Source organism: Dromaius novaehollandiae, chromosome 1 (genome assembly GCF_036370855.1).
Source record: "Dromaius novaehollandiae isolate bDroNov1 chromosome 1, bDroNov1.hap1, whole genome shotgun sequence".
Classification (NCBI taxonomy): domain Eukaryota; kingdom Metazoa; phylum Chordata; class Aves; order Casuariiformes; family Dromaiidae; genus Dromaius; species Dromaius novaehollandiae.
In genome coordinates, this window is record NC_088098.1 from 114577385 (window position 1) to 114600453 (window position 23069).

Genomic DNA, 23069 nt, shown 5'->3' on the forward strand with positions numbered 1-23069 from the left:
GGCAGAGCAAACTGACACTGCAAGAAAATCAGTAGCATGTGGTCAAAGTATATGATTTGCCTAGGGCAACACTGTATTCACAGTTTGACCAAATTAGTGATACTGTCCACTGCCAAGCGAAAAAAGCAAAAGACCATTTGTCCATTGTCAGCCATAGATTACATTTTAGCATCTTTTCTTACTTTACAATATGATGTAGGGCATGAAACTGAAATATGTGAAATAAGTAGGTGTGACTAAGTAAAACTCTTTGTACTAACCCACTGCTATGCAAGCAATTCATGTGAAACAAAATAAATGACTAGTGGCCAGCAATGTCTGAACTGCAGGAACTTTGAATATGAAGGTGCTGAATAAATAACATGTTTCCATACAAAAAAAAATAATGCTTAAGGTATAACAACACTTCAACTTTTTCAGCTAGATTCAGCTTTAGTATTAGCAAATGCTTATGCAGTAACTTTTTCTTTGTTCTCTTTCTTTATTTTTATACATCTTTCAAACTCCCTGCACCTTTTTGGTTATCTCAGTTTGCTTACTTATTTGCAATGCAACCATCATCCTTTTTTGAAAAGAGACTCTACTTCATTCTAGTTTTACCTGATTTGCACTAAGAGCAACATCTTTATGTATTGTGTACTTAGCAAGGACAAGAGATGTTGTGTCCTTTGAGAAGTAAAATCACCGTCTGCTATTGCCCAATATATATGGATCTTCACAACATTAATTAGCATCCTAAAATCAACATCCTCACTAGCGTTTTCACATCAGACAAATAGATCTCTTTATCACTATGAAATTTTCAGGCTGCTATTTCCATAACTTTCCCTTGGAATAAGCCGTGTGTCCACTCTAGGTACTCAGGTCACTGTGACCTTTACGCAGTATCACCAGAGGCAACATGCAATCTCAAAGCTGAAAAACAGAGGACTCCTGGACCAGTTTTATTTTCCAGAAATGCCTTTTTATTTAAGAAATCTGCTCTATAGCTTATGCTGACAAATGTCATAGTTGGGAAAATTCTTCCTCTAAGGGAAGATTTATTATCTATAAGATAGTTTTCTTTTTCTATACTTTTCAGGAGACTGGATTCATCAAATACAAACTGCTCTTTGATTTGAAGGTCTGCCTGTTCAGTGTTATACAGAAGAAATAAAATGCAAGAATGAGGGAAATGAAAATACTCATTACTTGTAGGTTAGTTTTTGGCACAGAAACATTATCTGGTGTGATCAACTGTAAAGTGCTAGAGTACCAGTGTAGAACTATGTGAAATAATATTTCCCACAGAGAAAATTGCTTATTCTGTTATTCATGCTGACCACCAGCCCAGACGGGAAGGTTGGCAGGCACAGCAATACCCCAACAGATGGCTTAAGTAGGGACCATCAAAACACCAAGTGCAGAAGGTTGAAGGTGCACTTTATGGGAGGATTTAAACTGAGGAACGTCCATCTTTTAAGAAAGGTCACGTTAGCAACTAAAATGTTACAGGTTATAGCCCAGAGCAGAAGTAATTTTCAAAGATAACCTAGTTCTGGACTTGTCATCTTTGAACAGCACAATAGAAATGAGAATATAACTTCTCTTCTTTGGGGAAGACTCTAAGGAACCAGCAGCAACCAAAACCTGTAACACAGCCCAGTTTTCCTCTGAGTGGGTTACAAATGCCTGGATACCTAATGGGGCTCTGCCTCAAAGGCTCAGTTGACCAAGGGCCACAATGCAGATCCTCCAAACTTATAGTGGTGAGAATTAAGGCCGTTTATGCTTTCAGATGGGGTGTTCAAGAGGATATGGCTAGTCAGCCCAGAAAGGACAAATGCAATTATAAAATCTGAGCGACAACAGTCAGTAAGGTCTTGGATACAAGAGGGCTTATGAATAACCTGTGTGCTTAAAGTTACATGATTGTTTGAATTCTTCCCTCAGTGTGGACTGAAGGCCAAATACACGCCTTACTTAGAGGGTGAGGAGAGCTATTCAGCTGACTTCACTGGGCTATGGATACCACCTTTTGCAAGCTGTTTTTTTAATTCATTAATACACTGATACACCTGAAAAAAAGATGAGGGCTACACTGGACAACATTTAAACATATTCCGATCTCCAGGAATGAGTGGCAACTTGAAGTCTGTCTCTCTGCAATGAATCTAACGCCACTGCTGTCCTGAACTGTAGGTTCCATAGGTTTTTGTCATCTTCCACTATTTTGGCTAAAAAGTTCTCAAACAGCTCAGCCACCCAACTCAGACTGAAGGACTACAGTATTTCTAAATCCCTGAAGAGAACCATTTGCTTTGTGGTTTGCATATAAAACTGAGAAAAAAATGCTACTCTTATCATCAAAGGATGATGCTTTAGGTAAGTGGATACTCTATTCTGAAGTCAAATAGCTGCTGCTGAATTAGAGTTTGCCCAAAAAAGGATGGAACACTTTAAATCATGAACATCTGTACTTTACATGGTAGAGACTAAATGATCTTGAACTATGTGTGTGAGGAATGCAAAAAATATCATTTAGTAACTTACAGTTCTAAAATGTCCAAGACAACATACAAAAGAAATCTGATGTTCACGGTCTTTCTGCTCATCTTTTTGTTTAGGGTGAATATCATTATTACTGTAAAATGATACTCAATTTTAAAAAAGCTGGTCTTTCTTTATGTAGTTTAGTCAGTAATTCAACTGAAAGTCAAATCTGTGATGTTTTAATACCTGATTTATACCTCTTATGGTGCTTCTGAGTTTTCCTAAATCCCTATGTTTTTAAAATGAGAGTATCATTTAGTGATAAAAGAGCATAAAGACTGTGTAGCATATGTCCAATGTATATAGTATTTAAGTCCAGATAAAAATAAATCAGCTATAAATTAGTGTAATTCACATATAAAAAATGCTCTTTATGTTTACATTTTAGGCCAGAAACTAGCCTCAACCTGTTTAAAAGTAGGCACTTAAAACAGCCTGCATTTGGCCAAAAATAACACCAGTCATTTTTTGGCTACTGAGTCACTCCGAGAGCACTTCTCTCTGTAATATATTTATCAGGTCAATATGCACAGCTGATCATCTGGTATTATCATCCTGAAATGGAAGCTGAAAATAGCTTCAGTCTTCCTTGTTCACCTCATTTCAAGGCAAGGCAGAGTGCGTGTTTGAAGACTACAGTCGGAATTTTCCCCCCGAACAAGCCCCAGCAGCTGCGTATTGTGCATTCAGAACAGAGCCGCTTAACCATCTGCACCAGGCGCCTTCCGAACCGGGAAGAGCATCGCCCCAATCTGCTGCATCAGGTTGCTGCTGAAGCCAAGCAGTGATGCTAAGCGCTGCTCGTTGCACTAAGTTGCAGTAACTGTTTCTTTGGCCATGTGTTGCTTAACCTTCCAACTCGATGAGCTGGAATGGGTGATACTTTCCTTCATCCTGAGCCGTGGCAACCTTCCTCAGTTACGCCAGTACCTGGCCACGTGTGTTGCTGCAGACCCCCTCCTATTTGTCCCTGAGTCAAAAATGTCTGTCCCAAAGGTGCTGGCTGTTTCAACAGGCAGTTAATATCCATGTGGTGCCACTTCGTTATTTCCCTGAATATCCAGGGTAGGGAGGGGGTGGAAGGTACTGTATCGAAGTCTGTGGAGTTGGAGTGTAAGGTGGAGGCAGATCAGCTGGGTACTCCATTTCGTATTCATAACTGTATGGCGGTGGAGCCACTGACACAGGGGAAAAAAAGAAGAACTAGTTAAAAATTAATCTTTCTTCATATGCAGGCCCCTAAGTATTTTATAGTTAACATTCAGACTTCCATACCAGACATGCAAGTCCCCTGACAATATGCTTACTTTTCTTTTTCTTTTTTAGGCTGTCATTATACCATCATTGTATTTCAATGCAAGCGCTTGCTTATTGTCCCCTCCTTCACTGCTTATCCGTATCCCCACAGGCGCGTTGTGCTGGTAACACTGTTCAGGTTGCCGTATGGCAAATGACACCAGGGTGATGTGGCAGAAAGCTTAATATTTTAAGGAGAGGAAAGCTGGGTTTTAGCAGATTTATTCCCTTTCAGCAGCAACATGGATTTATCTCAGAATGACTCTGTAGCCAGGGCCTTTGCTGACCTTTGCAGATCTCTCGAACTGCCCGCGGATCCCCGGGAGATGCGTAACCACATGCCCAACACAGCCTAAAGCTCCCTGCTGTGCAGCAGCTTTACACATTGTAGGAAAAAAGCCCAACATCTTCCCAGGATGTTCCTAGGACTTAGGCTGTGTAAGAACAGGGCTTTTGCCTTGTACTGCCCAGCAGAGGAATCTGAGGAGAGCCCTGTGTTTTAAAGCAGGTCAGACATGTATGAAAGAACAAAAAGCATTCACAAACAACTGAAAGCGTTTTCTCAACCACTTCTGCTAACCTTGGAGAAGGATTAATTCAGTGATCACGAAGACAGTAAATGGTCCGGCAGGACAGCACGATAGGAACTGAAGGCTCCACACCAAGACCCTGCTAGAGTAGTCTCCATGAATTTTAAGCTCCAGAGTCTGTTTCTTCACTGTTCATATTGCCATGAAGGCTTTCCTATCCCCTCCCTGGAGATCTCAAGCAGACTGGCACTAAAATAGCATTTTAGTAAGAGAGAAAACAGGGACCTAGGACGTTTGCGATGGAGGGGAAGGAGACTCGGATCCCTGCGTGGCTGGAAAAGCATTCCCTTCCCTTCAGAAACCCGGCTGCCACTGTGGTTGAGCCAAAGGAAAGGCATCCCATCGCTCACCATTCCTGTCCAAAACGGTGGGAGGGAGGGTTGGTTGCAAACACCACAAAACCAGAGCCAGGCCAGTCATTACTCAAGACTGTTAATGATGATGGGGAACAGGAAAATCATTTCAGAGCTTGTCCCATCCTCCAAAAACTGCTGCTGCTGAGTGGCAGAACTGCTCAAATAAATGTTTGCACCGGGAACAGAGAGCATGCAGAGCTGAACTGCATGGAGGTGGATAGATAGGGTGTGAGTCAGTACAGGAACAGCCTTGGGGAGGAAAAGGTTAGAGCCCCAGAGCCTTCATTTTGTTCTTGTTTTTACAGCTTGCAGTGACTATTAGCTTCTAAAGTAGCTCTTCAGCAATTCATAGTTGAGAATATTGCAGTTTTCTTTCATTACTCATCTCTCTATGCAAAACAATGTTGCAATAATAAGGATGATTATAGCTGGGTTTAGTTTAACTAGAAAGTAAGAGGATGAAGGAGAAAATAGATGCTAAGAACAGTGATTATGATGAAGGAGTACATATTAAATATTGGGTAGCTTGCCTGTAAGCATATATAATGCACCTGGGGTTTGCTGCAATCTTTGCAACAGAAGGGAATATAAAGGGAGGGGATCTCTTAGAGTGGGAGGGAGGACTTTGTGCGTGAAAGACCATTGCCTTTTATTACAGTGAACTCTCAGTTATTCCCAGGCAATGCTCCTGGATTTGTAATTAATCGTGCCACCAAAGCAGAGACATAGCTGCACTGCATAAACACTGCTAGGCTGCTTTTGGGGCAGCTTTGCTCTTCAGCAGCGTGGCCGCTTTCACACGGTGGGGAGCCCAGACAGATGAGCCTTGCAGACTCTGTCAGCCCGGTGCAGACCCACCTTGGTGCTCCTGTACCCCACTCTCAGAACGGAGTGAGCTGGTGAACACAGTGCAGAAAGCGGCTCTGCACAGAGCTAGTGCAGGTAACGCTGGACGTACCAGGTCTCACTCGGCACATGACCGCACTGCGGAGGACTTGGGGCAGAACCAGCAAGGGGTCCCTGCCCCACCTTGGGGTACCCTGGAGCCCCTGCTCGCAGCTGATTAACTCTATGCCAGATCTGACTTGGGCTCTGCTGGTGCTGGCCTGCACCCGACAAACTGTTACACATGGGAGCAGGGTGCAAAACTGCCTCCCGGCTCTGTACAAACAAGACAGTGTGTCCAGAGCTAAGCTAGAGCTAGCAAGTGTGGCTGGACCTCAGCTAACTTTGACCAAGGCACCATGGGGGCATCTCTGTGCTGTGCTCCAAATTCCTATCAGTTGAGGCATGGTGCCAGGCGGATGCAGCGAGCCAGCTCAGATCCAGCACGGCGTGCCAGCCAGCAGTCCCTTCTGGGATGCACGACAGGGAACACATTGCAAAGCCGCTCGCCCGCCTTTGTGGAAGTCAGCTGGGATTCAGTGGGATCCAGCAGGGCTTGCTAGCTCTGGCTGAGCACGAGCCACCTCAGACTGCAGTTGACTCCACATGGCACGACTCGGAAGCCTTTGCAGCATCATCCACAGACCTTATTATCCAGGTTTTCCCGCTGCCTGTGGTGGGCCAGGCCCCCATTATACTGGGCAATGAAAGAGAGCTGACTGCACGTGAGCACGAACAAACACCAGAACAAGAACCCAAGTGGGAAACAAGGGCTCCACCATCGGAGGGCTGCTGGCACGCTGCGAAAGCCTTTACGGCACAATGCAGTACCGCCCTGAGCAGGGTCTAAACATGCTACTGCGGGCACCAGAAACCACACAGCTGGGTTAATATGGCACCTGGCCAGAACTAATTAGCCCACTGAGTAGCAGAATAAATTAGCCCAGGCAGAGCGCTGCTCTAACCAAGGCTGCGCGCGCCGAGCTGTCCTGCCTTTCTCGGCAGGGAGTCGTGCCGCTCCCCTGCTGACTGAGAAAAGCCTCCTTTTATAGAAATATTCACATCCCCGATTTATTGTAAAGTCATAACTCTCCATAGATACACTCCTATCATGACCACAGGTGCTCTTGCAAGGGTGTAACTTAGCTTCCTTACCTGGGTACGTGCTGATAGTGTTGATGTGCGTCGTTCGGATGACCCCTACTCGAGTCCCGCGGTTGTTCTTCATGCACATGCAGATACAGATGGCGATCCCAGCAATCACTCCCATTATAAATACTATACCGAAAACAATTCCAGCTATTGCTGTGCCTCTGCAAGGGGAATGGAAATATGCAGTCAGCATCAGCCAAAGAATGCTTAAAAAACAAAATACTTTTCACAGGAGTGGCCCTCATTTGAGCAAAAAAGTGCATATTGATTATTGAAAATGCTGCACATATTGACCCACAAGGGTGTCTAAATAAAAGAAATGGAAAATCCCAAAGATTAAAATGAGAAACTCTTTCAAAGTCTCACCTCTGCAATTGTGCCAGAACACACTCCTGATAGAGTGCACGTTAAATCCAGGGCCATTCCAGGGCTTCCTGCATTTAAGAACTTTTAAGCATTACCAAGAATAATTTCTTCTCTTTCTCTTCATCACACAAGACTTCTTTTCCTAACGGTATTGGTACAATTTTCTTTTTAAAAGAAAGAGTAAGTTATCCCCAGTAATATATTCCAGAAGCATCCCAAAGTGCCTGCATGCTGTGCTTCCACAGGAATGCTTTTGTCATTGTTTTATCTTAGGTCAAAAAGTCCTTCTGCTGCGCTTCTGAGCCTGCAGATTAAGGAGGGCCTCCTCTTCCTGCAGATGAGCAGCAAGAAGCAAAGCAAATGGCCATTCCTTCACACTGCTGCTGCTGCAGCCAGCACAAGTATTTGAGGCTTAAATGATTTCTTTTAAAATGGTCCCGAGGAAAGAATTTAGCTCAGACCCTGAAGTAATGAATCAGACTTTCCTTGAAATTATATAGAGAAAGGAAGCCTTACGACACTGACACACAGGAGACAAACCTCACTAACAGTGCACTGAAGAGCTCCTAATAATACTGAGGGCAAAATTAGCCTTTCTGATGCACCTCAGTTCACTCAGGCTTGTTGTCAGGCACAGGGAGTGAAACATATGTTACATGAGTGATGTTTTTTATAGTCAGTCCTTTTATGAAAACAGCACAACAAACTGCCAGAAATATTGTGTGCATCACTGTATCTTCTAGCAAAGATTTCAAGTACAACCTTGCTGGAAACTTTTCTTACTGGACATTTTAATCAATCTAAATTGATAATTTAGTCAGCATGAATAAGCTCCGCTAGGAATTATTGCAATGCAGAGAATGAAAGAGGCACTGCAAAACTACAAAGATAAGTAGCTTCCTTTAGACTCCTATTAAAAGGAGTCTAAAACATAGTCTGCCTTTCCCTACAAGTATTAGAAGAAGTAGCAGGCCTGATTTTCAAAACACTGATAACCTACTGGCTTCCAAAAAGTCAACAAGAGTAAGAGTAGACTCAATATTTGAAAAATCAGACCTTCTACTTAGGAATATAAATATGAATTTAAGAGCTTGTTTTTAGGCCCCAGTTATTCAGGAACTTGGCCAAGGTATGCAGTACAATTACTGAATTGTATAGTATAAGTAAACACAGACAATTTGCTTTCTTACTAAAACACACTGCGAGGGAGCTAAATTACTCTCTGTTGCTATGTAGCAATGAATGAAGAGTGTGCAGGGAGAGTAAACCTGTTAATATTTTGCAGTATATATAAAGGTCTAATTTATGAAACCACAACTCATGGCAGAAAGCATTTGGTGTTGAAACCAGTAGCTCAAAAACCACTTTGGTACACAGATGCGATCAAGTATTTTGATATTCACCAATAGGAGTAACTTAGGAGCAAACTAGCAAGGGGTAGCGGGACTCTTGTTTCTAGCAAAAAATACAGCCTGAAGCTTTCAGAAGATGTGACCAGGTGACCTTCTGGTTTTCACATTCAGTTCTCTCTGGGAACATTATCACCATTTTGACAGCAACTGCCATATGAGAAAATGGTTCGGTTCAGGAGACACTTTAACACAATATTCTTCTCATTCCAGAAAGTTTTCTTATAATGCTACAATTAAAACAAATCAGGCATAATAAAAGGCACACTTACGCTAAACAATAGTAGAATAGTTAACTCTTTTACTACATTCATTAAGTGGATGAATCATTGTGCCCTTCCCTGGGAGCGCTGTATCACAAAATCATCGTTATGCTGAAATGCGCCATTTCCTAGGTGCAAGAAACAGAACCAGAGATTACCAACTGCGGCCCTCAGGATCTGCACTGTATTTCTTCTTTTGTGCATGGTTCACTATTTCACAGTACTTACAGTCCAGGTATGTTCTGCCAGGCTAATCTGCTCCATCCAGAAACTAAGACAATTTGCTGCACTTCCAAGTGACTGCTAGCCGAGGAGAAGGTGACTTCCATTCTAAAGGTTGGCACAAGTGGGTAACACACGAAGTTGCATATACAGCACATGCCACCTTCCGAGAGCTAAATTAGAAGTTCCATAGTAATAAAGCTCATTTTAAATAGGGTTCAAGCGATCTCCAAAGGACAAGGTATCCCATTGATTCCAGGGGTGTTCAGCTAGGTGCCATTTGGTTGCCCTAATCGATGGGCTGCACTGGCAAGACAGCAAGCACTCTTTGTGCACCAGCGCCTACCAGACATCCCACCCTCATAACTACATCCCGCTCTCCCTTCCTGCATAAACAGTGACTGCTTCAAAGCAATATTGCTCCACTAATATCAATGCAGATTTAAGGGAAAAGGAACAAAGATGACAAAATGTCTGACACCTTCAAACAGAGTTTCTGCCTTTCCTGAGGTATTAAACAAATACTTGGATACCTATCAACTCTATTGCTTTGAGAGGCAGAACCGAGACCTCAGGACTCACTCGCAGTTCTATCGTTTTTCCATTTGTAAAGGCCTCTCAGTATAAACACAACTGTATCAGCAAGCAAAAAACACATTTGCCAGCTAGCCAGCCCAGTTCAGTAGGCAAAACAAGGAATATCAGCTACAGCATATTTTGCTGGCTTCACCGTAGCTCCTGCTGGTGTATAGCCATGAACTGCAGATGAAAAAGGTCACCAAAGAAAATATTCAGGAACTTTGCTCTGCTGACAAAGCTGGGAAGTGCAAGTCTTGTTCAAGGCTCAGAAATCAGGCCAGAAAGTGATTTAAATAGCTAGACCCACCGCTGTTCATAGATTCATGTTTTCACACTGCAATGGTAAATCTAGACCACCTATGGATAGTTGAGCAAAGAGAGCCTGAGACATGGAGCAAAAGTTGTAGGTCACTTTTTAAAATCCAGTTTTAGCCTGACTGAATATCAGCAGAAAGACTTTCATTGGTCTTGGTGGGCTTCAGATTAAACCTGATGTCATGCATTTTAAACTGCTACAGGAGTCAAATGCTTAATTTTAAAAGGATCTGTTTTAGAGGATTTTGAGAGACTTATTCTAACGTTATAACACTGACAGTGAGTCAGATTGTAGACATCCTAATTTGGAGACCTGGAAAACCTGCCACTCACAAAGACTCCCAGAAAAGCTGTGAGCACTCTGCCTTTAAAAAAATCAGACTGCACATTCTCCGCATCAAATCCTGGCAATGCTATAGTCCTGCAATGACTGTTCTGGGCATATAATACAGAAATAAATTGTTCTTTTTGTGGAAAGCCTGTGGTATGACTAGAACGTATGAGGGAAAAAAAAGTGTCTCTTCTTATGACATGGCCAAGTTTCTCTTCATGCTATGTGGGAATTTTAGAAAATAAGTATCCTATAAATAAATAACCATTATTTCATACTGCAAAATGCTTACTTGGTCTGCATCTACTTTTCTCATATTAAAATCCTACATTGTGAACAGAGAGATATAGATGATATTTTTCATGCTATCACCACTGCAGAGCTTTTCAAGGGAAACTGCCTAAGAGATAAAGGGCACTAAAGCAAAAGAAGACGTAGAAACCGCATAGCAGAGTCACATAGCAACTAGAAAGTTTGAAGCAGAAGAAAACTTTAAAATTAAACCATTTAAAGGAAAACATTATGCAAGATCCTTTACAGCAACAAAACAGATGAAGAGAAAAATACTGCCATAGAAAAAGAGTGTACAGAAAAGTTAAGAGGGGGAAGGGAAAAATACTTTTAAAGCAGCAGAATGTCAAGAGAAATTGTCAAGGTAAAAATTAGATATTCAGAGAAGCTTTCCACCTGCTCTTAGTAACACCCTGCTGGAAAGAACACAATGCTCATGTACAGCTTAATATTCCTGCCCAGAGAGAGCCCTATGCCGGGCTTCAGGCCGTTTGCTGAACAGCACCGATGCACTGGAGATCCTGGAGCCACGCAGCAGCCTCCACCAGTGCTCCCTGTAGACAGCCCAGCCAGGACGGACTGTGGCCCGGGATCAGAGAATTGGGCACTTGGGGAATTCAGTAACTGGGTTTTTTTTACACAAGTGGCAGAAGCATCACTAGTTGTTGCTCCAACCTGCACGTGCTAGAGATGAGATGACTGAGAGACTGAGGTCTCCCATTCCTTGAGGTCTTAACAAGCAGGAATAAAGTACATTTAGCACCACTTTCCCTCCCAAAAGGCTAATAATTTGGGATTTAGGCAAGCAAAGCAGCTGTCAAACTGGGTCAAGTTAAGAAGAATGCTGTGGGGTGAGTGGATCTCAGAGGCCTAAAAATACTACGGCTCAATTGGCTGGAGTTTCTTTGGAGGAAGAATGGTGACTGAATAGCTATCAATTTTGAAATGTGTGAAAATTAAATAAAAAAAATGGAAATAGAAGGAAAAGTCTCCATAGCTTGCATTGCTATACGGCAGGGGTTTCCCAGGCTGTCGGCAGCCTTATACTGCCTCAGTTCCTCCTTCTTGGGCTCTGTTCTAACTTCCCGTGTACTATCTTGCGGAGCACACGACTTTGCCTAGAAGTCTGGTTTATTAGCGCAAAACTGCAAGGAAAAGACAAAGCCTTTCACTCAGCTTGTCCAGCAAGCCTGCAGACCCTGGCACAAACCCATGAACCCCGCCGGTACCGAGTTGGCCCCTTCCAAGATGGCCTTTCTGTCCCCGCGGGGAGCATCTCCTGCAGCCCCTCTCCTGCCCCTGATCCTCCTGGTTTCTCTTGGCTTTCGTCCGGTCCTCTCATGCCACTGGCCACAGCAGTGCTGGGTGGCACCCTGCCTTTGGGCACCCTGCGGGATCGGGGCTGTGGGGTGCTCCCCTCACTGTCCCACCAGCCCCAGTTCTGCTGCGCTTCATCGCGTGACCCTCACACCCCTGCCCTTTTCACATTTGGTGTCCCTCACCATCAGGTGGTTTCTCTTGGCTTCTTTTTCCTCTAGCCCTTTCCCTTCCTGAAAGAGCTCTACAGATTTTCCTTAACTGGAGAACCCAAAAGGGACCATGGCCAAAGAGGGCCAGCTGCCCTTTCTACGCTGCTCACGATTTCGTGGACCCCTCGCGCAGCACTGGCAGCCAGCCCCGCTCCGGGCTGAAGGAGGGCTGCCCTTCCTGGCCGTCTGTCGTATGGGAACCCCTCTGTGCCTTTGAGCACCCTGGGCTTTGCACTCGGGTGCACCTGGGCTTTGCGCTTTTTCTCGTTCTGCTTTGTTTTCGAGTACTGCATACGGTCTGGTCTGCAAGAGGCATGTATTGCACACAGGCATAATAACGTCTGCTGTTCTGTTCTCTGGTGTTTTCTTAAATAATCCCTGTTAGATCTGTTTTTCTGACTGTCACAGAGTCGGGAGCTAGGATTTTATGGAACTGTTTACCATAGCACCAAGTCTCATTTCTAAAAGGCCATGTCAGTGCAGAGCCAAAATCATTTTGTGGGGGCGTTAGGCTTGTTTTCCCCTATAAGCATCATGTTGTTGTTACAGGCACTGAATTTTCTGTCATGGTGCCCCTGCTCATGTCCTCTGCGGAAGGAGACAGACTAAACCTAGCACAGGTGAATTTAAGCCTCTAGTTTTTCAAAAGCCCAGCTCACTCTGTAATACCGTATCAGTTTAGAGAATATCATTACAGAAGTGGTAGAAATCCCTACCAGAGATGCATTTATATTGGCATAAAGGTCTTTTCATGTTATAATAGCCTATGATGTTAGCAATTTTACAGAAATTTGACCGAATATGGCAAGAGGTTGTTAGAAGCACATGAAGATCAGTATTTCCACTTCTCCTTCACTATATTTCATTACCATTTCAGTGCAAGAAAGAGGTGCCATTTTAATAGTCTTTGTTTTGCTCATCTCATCTCTTCCATCTCATCATCTACCCTAATTTCCAGTACTTTTTTTAGTTCTCCAATTAATTTGTTGCCAATTCTTTCTATCTATGATTTGCTGGCACTGAATCTCTAGAACAGCGTTAATAATAAAGCATGCAATACATTTTGGGATACTACCACTAATACTAATAAATAACCTTTAATATTTTTTTTTCCTTTTGGGCATTCAAAAAGTAGCTGATAAGGGATTTTTTAAAACTCATTCTCTGAGGTAAAATAAAATAAAAAAGATCAATGATCTTTGATCTTCTGATCCAGCCACTGAAGTCTTGCAAAATGTACTCTTTGGACTGCTAATCAGATTTGAAGTTACTTGGGGGGAGGGAGTGGTGGGTTGTTTATGTATTAATTTGGTTGGCGAAGCCTGGTTTGCTGGGACTGACAGCAGAAGAGCAGCAGTCTCACGTGCAGTTTTCTCCTGAGGATGCCGGAGCAGACGGACTCTTTCTGGCTGGTTTGCAGCTGCCCACAGTTGCCCCTCAGTTCTAATAGGGGCAAAAACACGCCATAAGTGCTCCTCTGAGAGCCTGGTTTTGCTCTCCAGGGTTTGGCTTTATGCTGGGGCACTTGGTGAGCCCCACAGCAGAAGCTGATGGAGGAACTATTGTATCAGCCTGGGTCCCCCCTTGCTAAGCCAGTAGCCTTCTCACCACAAACTTTTACAACATGGGAGCACAGAAACCAGGGCAACATGGAATGGGAACACAAAAACCAGGGCAACATGGAATGAGAAACTATCCAAGCTGGGAATCAGTAAAATAGTCAGCTAGCTGCTGCCCCAGCCCTAAATTAAATAATTTGCAGAGTTGTAACTCAAATGAGCTAGGCTTGTCTTTGAGGCGTTACTTTGCAAGCTGCACTTAGGCAGAGTTCCTACAGGTACTTCCTTTAAAGGCACATTTTGCAGCATGGAGGAAGGAGATAATTGTCTGCTTCCGTAAACAAATCCCGTCTGCCTATTAAAGCTGGGTACAAGCTGTTCTTGGACAGTGTTTCCCTGGGGAACAGCTTCTTACCCTTCTTTCACTCCTGTTCAATTGCATTTAAGGTGTGCTGTTAATGTTTAATTCCTTCAGAATTGTTTCCTCCCTGCTGTCCTCTCTCTACCTTGCTACACTCACAAGGTTATTAACTCGAGCGGCACAATAGCCTGAGTAATACCCATACTATGAAAAGGTGGCAGCTAGTCATCCCGGTTCCTCACCTCCCTCCTCCCTGCTACTTGTGGCCAGGTTGTCATTTGAGACTGCTCCCCATGGTTAAGCTACATAACCTTGCAAAGGGTTAAAGAATAGTGCTTTCCATCTCCCCGTATTACCAATGCAGGAGCAGTCAGGTACATTCTACAGCTTGCTAAGAGGCTGCAGATTCACTGGAGCATAACCGTGGCTTACTTAAAGCACCAGAGAGAAAATCGTCTAAACTGCAAAACAAAAGGACACGTAATTATAGCTTGTTCTGGTTTGGGCTAGTCCTTGGACAGGCTTTTCAGACAACTTACCTTTTGAGAAACGTGGATATTTTATGTTTGCTTCCTTTAGGCAAAATGGTACATTTTTCTCCCTGGCACACTAGTGGGGATGCTGCTTGACCAGGAGTGCTGCAAAGTGCTTCAAATAAGCAACCCCAGAAAGACCTGTAAGGTCCAGTGTCGCTGCTACCATAGCAGCAACCTCTCTCTAGCTGGTTCCCAAACTGTTTCCACTGCCAGCATACAATGAGCTTGAGATCCTCCCGCTGTCTGACACTGAGGAGATTGCAGGAACCACGCTTCCACCCCGGCTGAGGATCAGTGCAACGAGCAGGGCTGTCTCAGAAATAATTTTGGGGACAGAGGGAATGACACATGGCATACAGCTGGGAGGCACATGTAGCAGTGATATGACAAGCACAATACTTAGTATGTGGTTGTGCTGAGTTATTAACTGATCATGGCTAAGCAAATACATTTTGATCAGTCGCAGCCTGTCCAGCATTTTCATCAGACACAGATGCAAATACTGCTTTTGAAAAGAAACACTGAAACTATCTGTCTGGTAGTTCAAAAATGTCAGGATGTTACTAGCATGTGAAAAACATTTCCCATTTTAAATGCCTATTTAAATTAGAACAAAAGATTAAAAAGCCAGAAATACAGAAATAACTGGCAAAAAGCTATTCTCCACATTTCATCTGAAGGAATTCTGGTTAAGATATTGCCAAGGCTTCCAGTTACCAGCTTTCACCCTCACATTCCCTTGCTGCTTCTCTGTGCTTGTTTTGCAGCAGCTCACATCGCCCCACCTTCCCCTGCTCAGACATCCTGTCCTGTTCTCAGCAGTCGTGACCTCCCCTTGCTATGCAATGTCTTTCACATGCTCCCCTGGAAAGGAAACAGCATCCGCAATGGCATTTCCACTTTTCAAAACGTTCCTCATTGTGCTCCCAGGGCCTAGCCTGATGTCATCTTAAATAGAAAATTATGACACTATTGTACCTAACACAACCTTTGCCTTAGTTTAAGGATTTTTATTTCTGTACGCCTGCCGTTTGTATTGCTGGCCAAGTCTGCCATTTAAAACACGTTCTGAATCAACAACAAAGGGAGAGACTGAAGCTGCTGCCCACCTCCCAGCCCTCCGGGAAGCCAAGCGTGCCGGGTCTGGAGGACGTGTTGGCCTTCCAAGAAGATCACAAACTTACTAACCCTACTAATTGTTCCCTTTTGGCACCAGCCTGGTGACCAGGTACAAATGCTTCGGAGAATATCAGGATTATTATCTTTCTGGTAAATTCTTAACGAAGTCTTTCTGACAGCAATTTTATTTACATTAGCCTCTGAGAAGACTTGACTTCGTATGTCCCATCAGCTCACACCAGGAGAATCCTGAAGCTCCCCTGCCTGGAAGCTCTTGCCATAAAAGCCTGACCTGATCTTCTGATTTCTGGACTTTCTGTTTGTAGGATCTTGAAATCTCAGAGCAACTGACAGCCAGACTTGCCTAGTTTTACTCAGGCTTGCCTCTAGGGTAGATTTGGGTCTGGCCTGAATCCATGCCTGCCAAGCCACAGAAAGATTCATAGTTCGGAGTTAACACGCCTACTCCATGCTTCAAGCCCGTAATAAACCCTGCAAACAGCCATGTTTAATGTGATTTTGATTTGCCAGAGAACATTGTGCACATGACTAATTGTTATTCAGTAAATTAACCAAGTGAGTGGGCCCTAATGAAAAAAGCCTATGGATAGGACCCTTAATTATTGCCTTTTGAGGTAGAAAGCCAACAAGGCAGGACAGAGGTGATGTTCAGTGTCTGAGCAACATGGAAAGTCGAAGCACACCCCTTTAATGCAAAACACCGCCGTCCAACTGCAGGGGTGATGTGGGGCTCTGGCTCCTGGGCAGCAACAGCAGCTCTAAGAGGGGTTCCCTGGGGCCATGTATGGTGGAAGATGGCAAGCTGACTGGCTTGCCCAGAGCTGGACCGTGGCCCACGGCGCATGGTTACCTATGTGGGGCCCCAAAGAGATCTGACAAGTCTGTGTGAACGGGTCCTGCTCCCTGAGGGCAACAGGGCTGCTGCAGAGCCCAGAGCTTGAGGGACATCACCTCGCACGGGGCTTTCTTGATCTCCTAGTTGCAAGGTAGGAAACCGGCCAGCTACTAGTTGTAAATGTCAGAATTTGCACTTGTTCTTTTTTCAGTAGGAAAATATTTTTTGAAAACAAAAAGACTCAAAACCACAGGTGAACACATTTTAAAAAAGAATGAACTGTGATGGCTGTAATTAAGAAGAGTAGTTACTCATGATTTCCAAGGCAATTGGCTAAATAGAGAGGTAGACACTGGATTTGGAAACTAAAGAGATGTTTTCCAGGATGTTTTCTGCATCATCCCTTCATTTTCTTGCTGTTGGCCTTGATGTCTGTCCTCATAGTTTCACACCACCGTGTCCCTTCTGATCACCTTCATTTGCAAAGCTGTGCGCTGTTAAGGCTTATTCTTCCCATTTTTAATTTTCTACACATAAGGCTTCCTTTTTCTCAACAGCCTTGTGTGTGCAATCCAGCCGCTACCCCCTAGCACTGCTGAACATGTTGTAGTTGTTGGCAGAGCTACGAGCTAACCGTTCTCTGTTGCCATATTTCCTTTAGCTGGAACAAACAGAAAATAATGAAAGAGAATGAACTGGTTGTTGGCAAAAAAACCCTCCACCCCTTACCATGACAACCACACATTTTTGTTTAAGTTTCTGAAAAATAACCAGAAAAGAAAAAAGAAGTAGCCCCATGCTTTGTTTGGCAAAGAAGGTGAAAGAAGATAGGAATCAGGGTGACTTTCCTCAGCTGTTAAGAGCTGGGACCTGATTCCTGGACACGGCACCCGTTTTGGACATTCCCTCAAACGCCAGGGCCAGCACAGTGGGTTGAGGGCTCAGGAGGGCAGCGCTGGAAAAGACTTCCCCGCCTGTTCCCGAGGGCAGCACAAACTCATGCCAAATTCAACTGACTGTATATCTATGGCCCAAAGTCAAGGACTGATTTAATGAGGTAACTACATGTCATCTCCCTGCCAGTTCAATCCTTTTCATTACAGATTTGTCTTTGAGAAGCAAAACAGCACTGAATACAACTCCAAGACAAGGTTATTATTTGGTTTGCTAATGAGCCAACCTCTTCGTATTACGCAAATATGACTCTTCCTGCTAAGAAATGAAAGGACCTCCCAAAGGTTACACAAGTTTTAACTTAAGTAAGTAACTTTCCATTATATTCACCTTGAGAACAATTTATTATCACTACAGTGTTTCTGGTGGAAGGTGCACAGTTTACTTACCAGCTCTTCATAAAGACGAGGCTGCAACCCTGGATTCCCTAGGTTCCCCTCATAGGCTCCTGCACAGGCTGTCTTTCAAGCATTCAATCTCAAAATATGCTAACAGAGGCAAAAGCCCAAATTTGGTATCTCGCACTCAGTCCATGCTTCATACAAAACTGTGTGCTGCTCACTCAAGAGATCTTTCCCAATTTTGGAACAGTTGAGGCCAACAGAAACATTTTTTCCTTCTCGGTGGTCAGCTCTGAAGACAAAAGTAACCTAAAAACAAAGCTAATGGCTTGTATAATTTGCTAAGTAAGGGACATTTTCAATATTGAAACATTTCTGCCTAGAGACTATGTAGCCCCTAAATACTCACTCGGTCAATCATTATGAAGAACTGCTCTATCATCTGCCAACAGAGATGGCACAAGCCAAATGTGAGCTCAGGAGAGCTTTCAATGAAATGAAGACCAGGGTGCGCAGAGGGAGAAGACCTCAAGCAAATGCCCATAGAACATATATTAATAAGCCAGCTTCAGCCTTTTTTGTGCCAGAGCAGAGATTTAACTGAACTGGAAGAGCATTATATGGATTGCCATCCCTGAAATGCTCCCTGCTGATTCAGCCTACTTTTTGGTAGCCCATCATTCTCCCTCAAGGAGGATCATAGATCTTGTTCTGGCATCCTATGATACATACTCCTTGCCTATTTAAAATATTATGGGGTCCCAGGTCATCCAGAATAATTTATTTTCAGAGAAACATGGTTTCTTCATAAATTACACCTCTCTGAAATCACTACTCTCCTAGCGGTAGTAGAGATGGTATTAGTTTAATAACATTTGATGGCTGATAATATTCTACTAGTTACTCTCTTTCACTCACAAGATCTTAGATTTTACCAAAACCATAATACAAATCCTAGTTCCACCATTTTGGTTAGTCCCATTTCTCCCTAACTACATCTTCCCCCTCCTGGCCTCCACAGGAAGATTCTAAGACAACATTATTCGGGGGCATTTCGCACACGCTATTTCAGCTTCACCTGCCCTTGGACCACAGTTTGCTGCAGCTGCAGCAGGTGAGATGAGCTGCTTTCCCAAGTGTTCCTTGGTGGAGAGCAGCTAGCCATCTTAACGCAACCATGCCTGGAGTACAAAACATCCTGTATCAACCCTATCTTCAGAAAAGGATAAACATTAGAAAATTGTAGGCTTTGGCTCCCCCCTGCACCACCAGAAAGACCAGCAATGCTTCGCTGCTGTCGATGGCAGCAGCCTGTGGCATGCTGCCGGTGCAAATCACTGCAACTTAAGCACTCAGGGCAGGTAGGGTGGGACCACTTGCTGAAGCCATTTCAGGGTTGGGAGCAGGTACCTGGTGACTATAGCCACGACTCTAAATAACAGGTTTGATGTTATAAAGTTAACCCACTTCCAGTCCCCGCAGAGTATGATGCACATGACATGCAGTTCATGGTCCTTTCCTAATTAATAATATTGTTTCATCAGTAGTCTTTCATTGACATTAGTGAGCTATAAATCAGTCCCAGAGCTTAGAGAAGAAGCTCATTAACTCTTGCTTTCTTTGGAGGGTTGGGGGGAGGAAGAGGAGGAGAAGTTTGCCTTTTACGCGACAAAGAGGGCGGATGATTGTAAACTAAAACTTCTCTTCCAAATAACAAAGTGAAATAGCATAAAACACTAAGTAATAAAATATCTGAAAATTAACATATGCCTGCACACAACAGCAGTTTATGGACCAGAAAAAAATATTTTCACCTTTCTCAGAAATGTGATTCTCATAACATAAATTGTGCATCAAAAATGCATTTATGATTTATTAAATTTAAACTCAAATTTACTTTACTGCTTTTAGAATTCTGCCTGGTAGAATAAAAATGAAAAAGATGCATTTTTAGAAAGTAAGTAATCTGAGGTGGCTCCTGAAAGATCTGGGAGAAAAAATTGTAATTAAGAGATATTAAAACCCAGTTTCATAGATTATTTGATTCAATTTTAAAAAGCAAATTATAACTTATGTGCATTGTCTGAGTAACAGCAAAATAGCTTTTTACAAAGGCAGTGTTAGCTACTGTAGTTATTGAGTCTAAATAAATCTATCCAGGCTTTGAATTATCCAGCATGGGGATTTTTCCCTCATATCTTCCAATAAAAATAATAAAACACTGGGAGTTTAATTTTAGAAATTCTGGAGCAGAGTGAAAGAAAAAAAATGTTTTTCATCTTCTCTTTCTAATGCACTTTAACATTCAGCTCTCTTAGCCCTGTGAAAGCAATAAAAGAACCTCTTCTGCATTCTTTTCTGTATCAGATTTTCATGCCAACTCCATTTTTCTTTCTCTCTTCCCAGATGCTGTGCCAGACAGCTTATGAGGGCCACAGCGATAAAGATGCACTGAGCCCAAGCCACTGGACACTCTAACTGTACGTCCCAATCCTGCAAAAACCTACCATGAATTTAAAGTATCTATATGAGTCTTTACAGGATTCAAATCCTATTAAGTAGCATAAGCAAATTACAGTTTTGGCGGTTTGGCGGTTTGGCATACCCTCATTAAGCATGCATGAAGTGCCATTTACAGATGTAAAGTGAGCTAAGTGCTTGGGTATATGAATCATTTTATGTTTCTGAAGAAAAGGACTGTGAGTCAGAAAAGTAAAAAAAAAAAAAGCTGCAATTACAAAATTCTGTGTGGCTCTTACAGCTTCCATAAAATAATGAAGGTTGCTTTATATGAAGGCAGCTGTGTTGAGGATGCAGAAGCCACCGAATGGCAAGAATGTGTGCACAGGCTGCGTTAAATAACGTTGAGCTGGATTTGACCTTGTCCATCTCTGGAGTTCTTCAGGGGCTGGCGAAGAGCCAGTCGCTGCTGAATCAGCAATAACCTCCCTGGCGAGCGCAAGAGCTCCACGCTCACCTGCCTGCATTGCCCAGGTGAGGGACTGGGCAAACCCTAACCCGGCAGCGAGGGACAGCCGAGCAGCCATCAGCCCCTCCCTGCTCTTTTCCAGAAGACCAGATGGCCCTTATTCCTGTAGAGCTGTGCAGAAGAGACACCCCTTTGCCTATCTGGTGTCTTCCTCCCAGTTCTCAGCATCACTTTCCCTTGCTTTTTATGCTAATGAAGTTCCCTAATTTCTTTAGGCACAAAACTAAATGCGTTTTCCCCTTCCATGCATGGAAGGTGAGAAGCAGTTTCCCTAAAGGCCTCGCGTGGCAACCTCAGGAAGAACTCAATCATACGCTTCGGTTTAAATAAAACACTCCCAATGAAGTCAATAGACCCTAAGTACTTTGCTGAACAAAGGCCTAAATCCACCACTGTCAGACAATTAAAACATTATCCTTCCACTTTAGCCTTGCCGAAGGTAACAGCTTTGACACTTACTCGACTACCTTGAAAGAAATGCTGTGCCCCATCCTGTGCATCTCATGCTGTGATTATCACAGTTGACAGTAGTTAAACACAACTGGGAACACCAAAGCGCAGCCAGCCTTCAGGTGTCCTTTGCCACACTGCACGCTCTACTGAGTTCATATTCTTTAACAGTGCTGAACATTCATTATTGCTTTGTGAAACATTAGCAGTATCCACAAGCCAGAAGAACTCATATCCATGCAAATATCTCTAGCAATAAAAATAGAGACGTAGAGACGATCTGAGGTATTTTAACAAAATAACCCATAAACATAACATTTTTTCAAAGTTTTCCTTGAGGACGTAAGTACTGCTTTTATGTCATGCCCTGGTACTAATCTACGCTTTACATGATTTTGCAACAGTGTGAAGGAAGTGACTAAATACCCTAATATAGCTTGCAAAATATTCAAAAGCAAAAGCATTCACAACCACGAAACTACATATTAATGCTGTTTTCATTAAAATATATGGTTATAGGGCCCTTCTTTTAAACAGGTTGCAGTCCACTGCAGTCATTTGAGACGTATGTGCAACTGTTGGGAAGAGCAGACAGGCCAACAGTGTGGTGAAATAACACAAGAAAACAGGCAGAATTCTATCCCTTGGCCTATGTGAATCAACTACCGTGCTGATTAAACAGGAGTTACACTCTTGACTCAGGGAATGCATTTTAGCCTACACAGTTGATTAATATACAGAAAATGAATGCTGTTATGCATGCAAGGACATATACTCTGCCACATACCAGCTCCCCAAAACAATTCCAGCCTAGAAACATAATCACTTAAGAAGAGACCAAAAAGTCTATTTCACAACTTTATATCAAAATGTGCAGGGTCAATTTAGAAATGTATCACTAGAATTACTACGCTTGTAGAGGAAGCTTGCAAAATAAAAGATTTTCAACCATCAGATGTAAGGCTCTGGAACAGCTTTTCAGTAGCTGCAGCAGGGGTTAGCTACTTAAGAGTTTGAATATTGAGCTTGGCACATTTATAAAAGCAATCACGTGACATGTTGCCTGTGATAGTGGGAGCCTGGTTGCAGTGACCCAGGAGTGCAGAGCAAGTGAAAGTTCTGAATTCAAAGCTATGCTGCAGCAGATTAAAAAAAATGCAGACAGCAAAAGGACTGGCATGTCTCTCTGAGTCAATGCAAAGTCACCAAAGCTCTGGGAAATGGTGCTCAGAAGTAGAGAGAAGGATTTCATTAGCAACCTCCATTTTAAACTCATCCAAGTTTTCAGCTCTTTTCTTTCTGAAGCAGCTGCATGCGTTGACTGTTCTCATACAAAACACGAGAACACTCTTAGATCAAGCAAACATTCAGTCCAGTATGGATATTTTTATCCCATCAGGACAAACTGTGGTGAGATAGTACCCTCGGACAGCTCTTGCTTTCTGTGAGAGTGGTATTCATTGGCACTTGCCTTATGGTACCAGAAGCACGTCACGGACTTGCCAATCTGAATTGCTAATTCAGTTAAACTAATTGTAGGATAAATTTTCTGAAGTACGAAATAAAATTGTGCTCCCCAACTCTGCGGAAGACAAGTGATAAATAAGAACAGAATGAAGAAAAAGAAAAGGTACAATAAAGCAGAGAAAGTAAAAAATGGGAATTATAAGGGCAATTATAATGAAGAACCAAAGACACGGATAAAAGAAAGAATTAATTGGTTCTCTGTGCCACTGAGAATCTCTCCCTGTACCTTTCAAAGTTTAAATGCTACTCTCACTCAAACAG

General features: G+C 43.1%; 1 protein-coding gene across 1 annotated transcript in view; it reads right to left on the reverse strand.

Moving 5' to 3' along the window:
• Nucleotides 1-942: 942 nt before the first annotated feature.
• CYYR1 (cysteine and tyrosine rich 1) overlaps nt 943-23069 on the reverse strand; it is a 57683-nt gene continuing 35556 nt past the window's right edge. Inside the window, exons 3-4 of the mRNA XM_064523726.1 lie at nt 6815-6972; nt 943-3710 (exon numbers count right to left, since the gene is read on the reverse strand). Of these exons, the coding sequence (XP_064379796.1) occupies nt 3577-3710; nt 6815-6972 (292 nt within the window). The 3' untranslated portion in view covers nt 943-3576. The remainder of the gene's footprint in view (nt 3711-6814; nt 6973-23069) is intronic.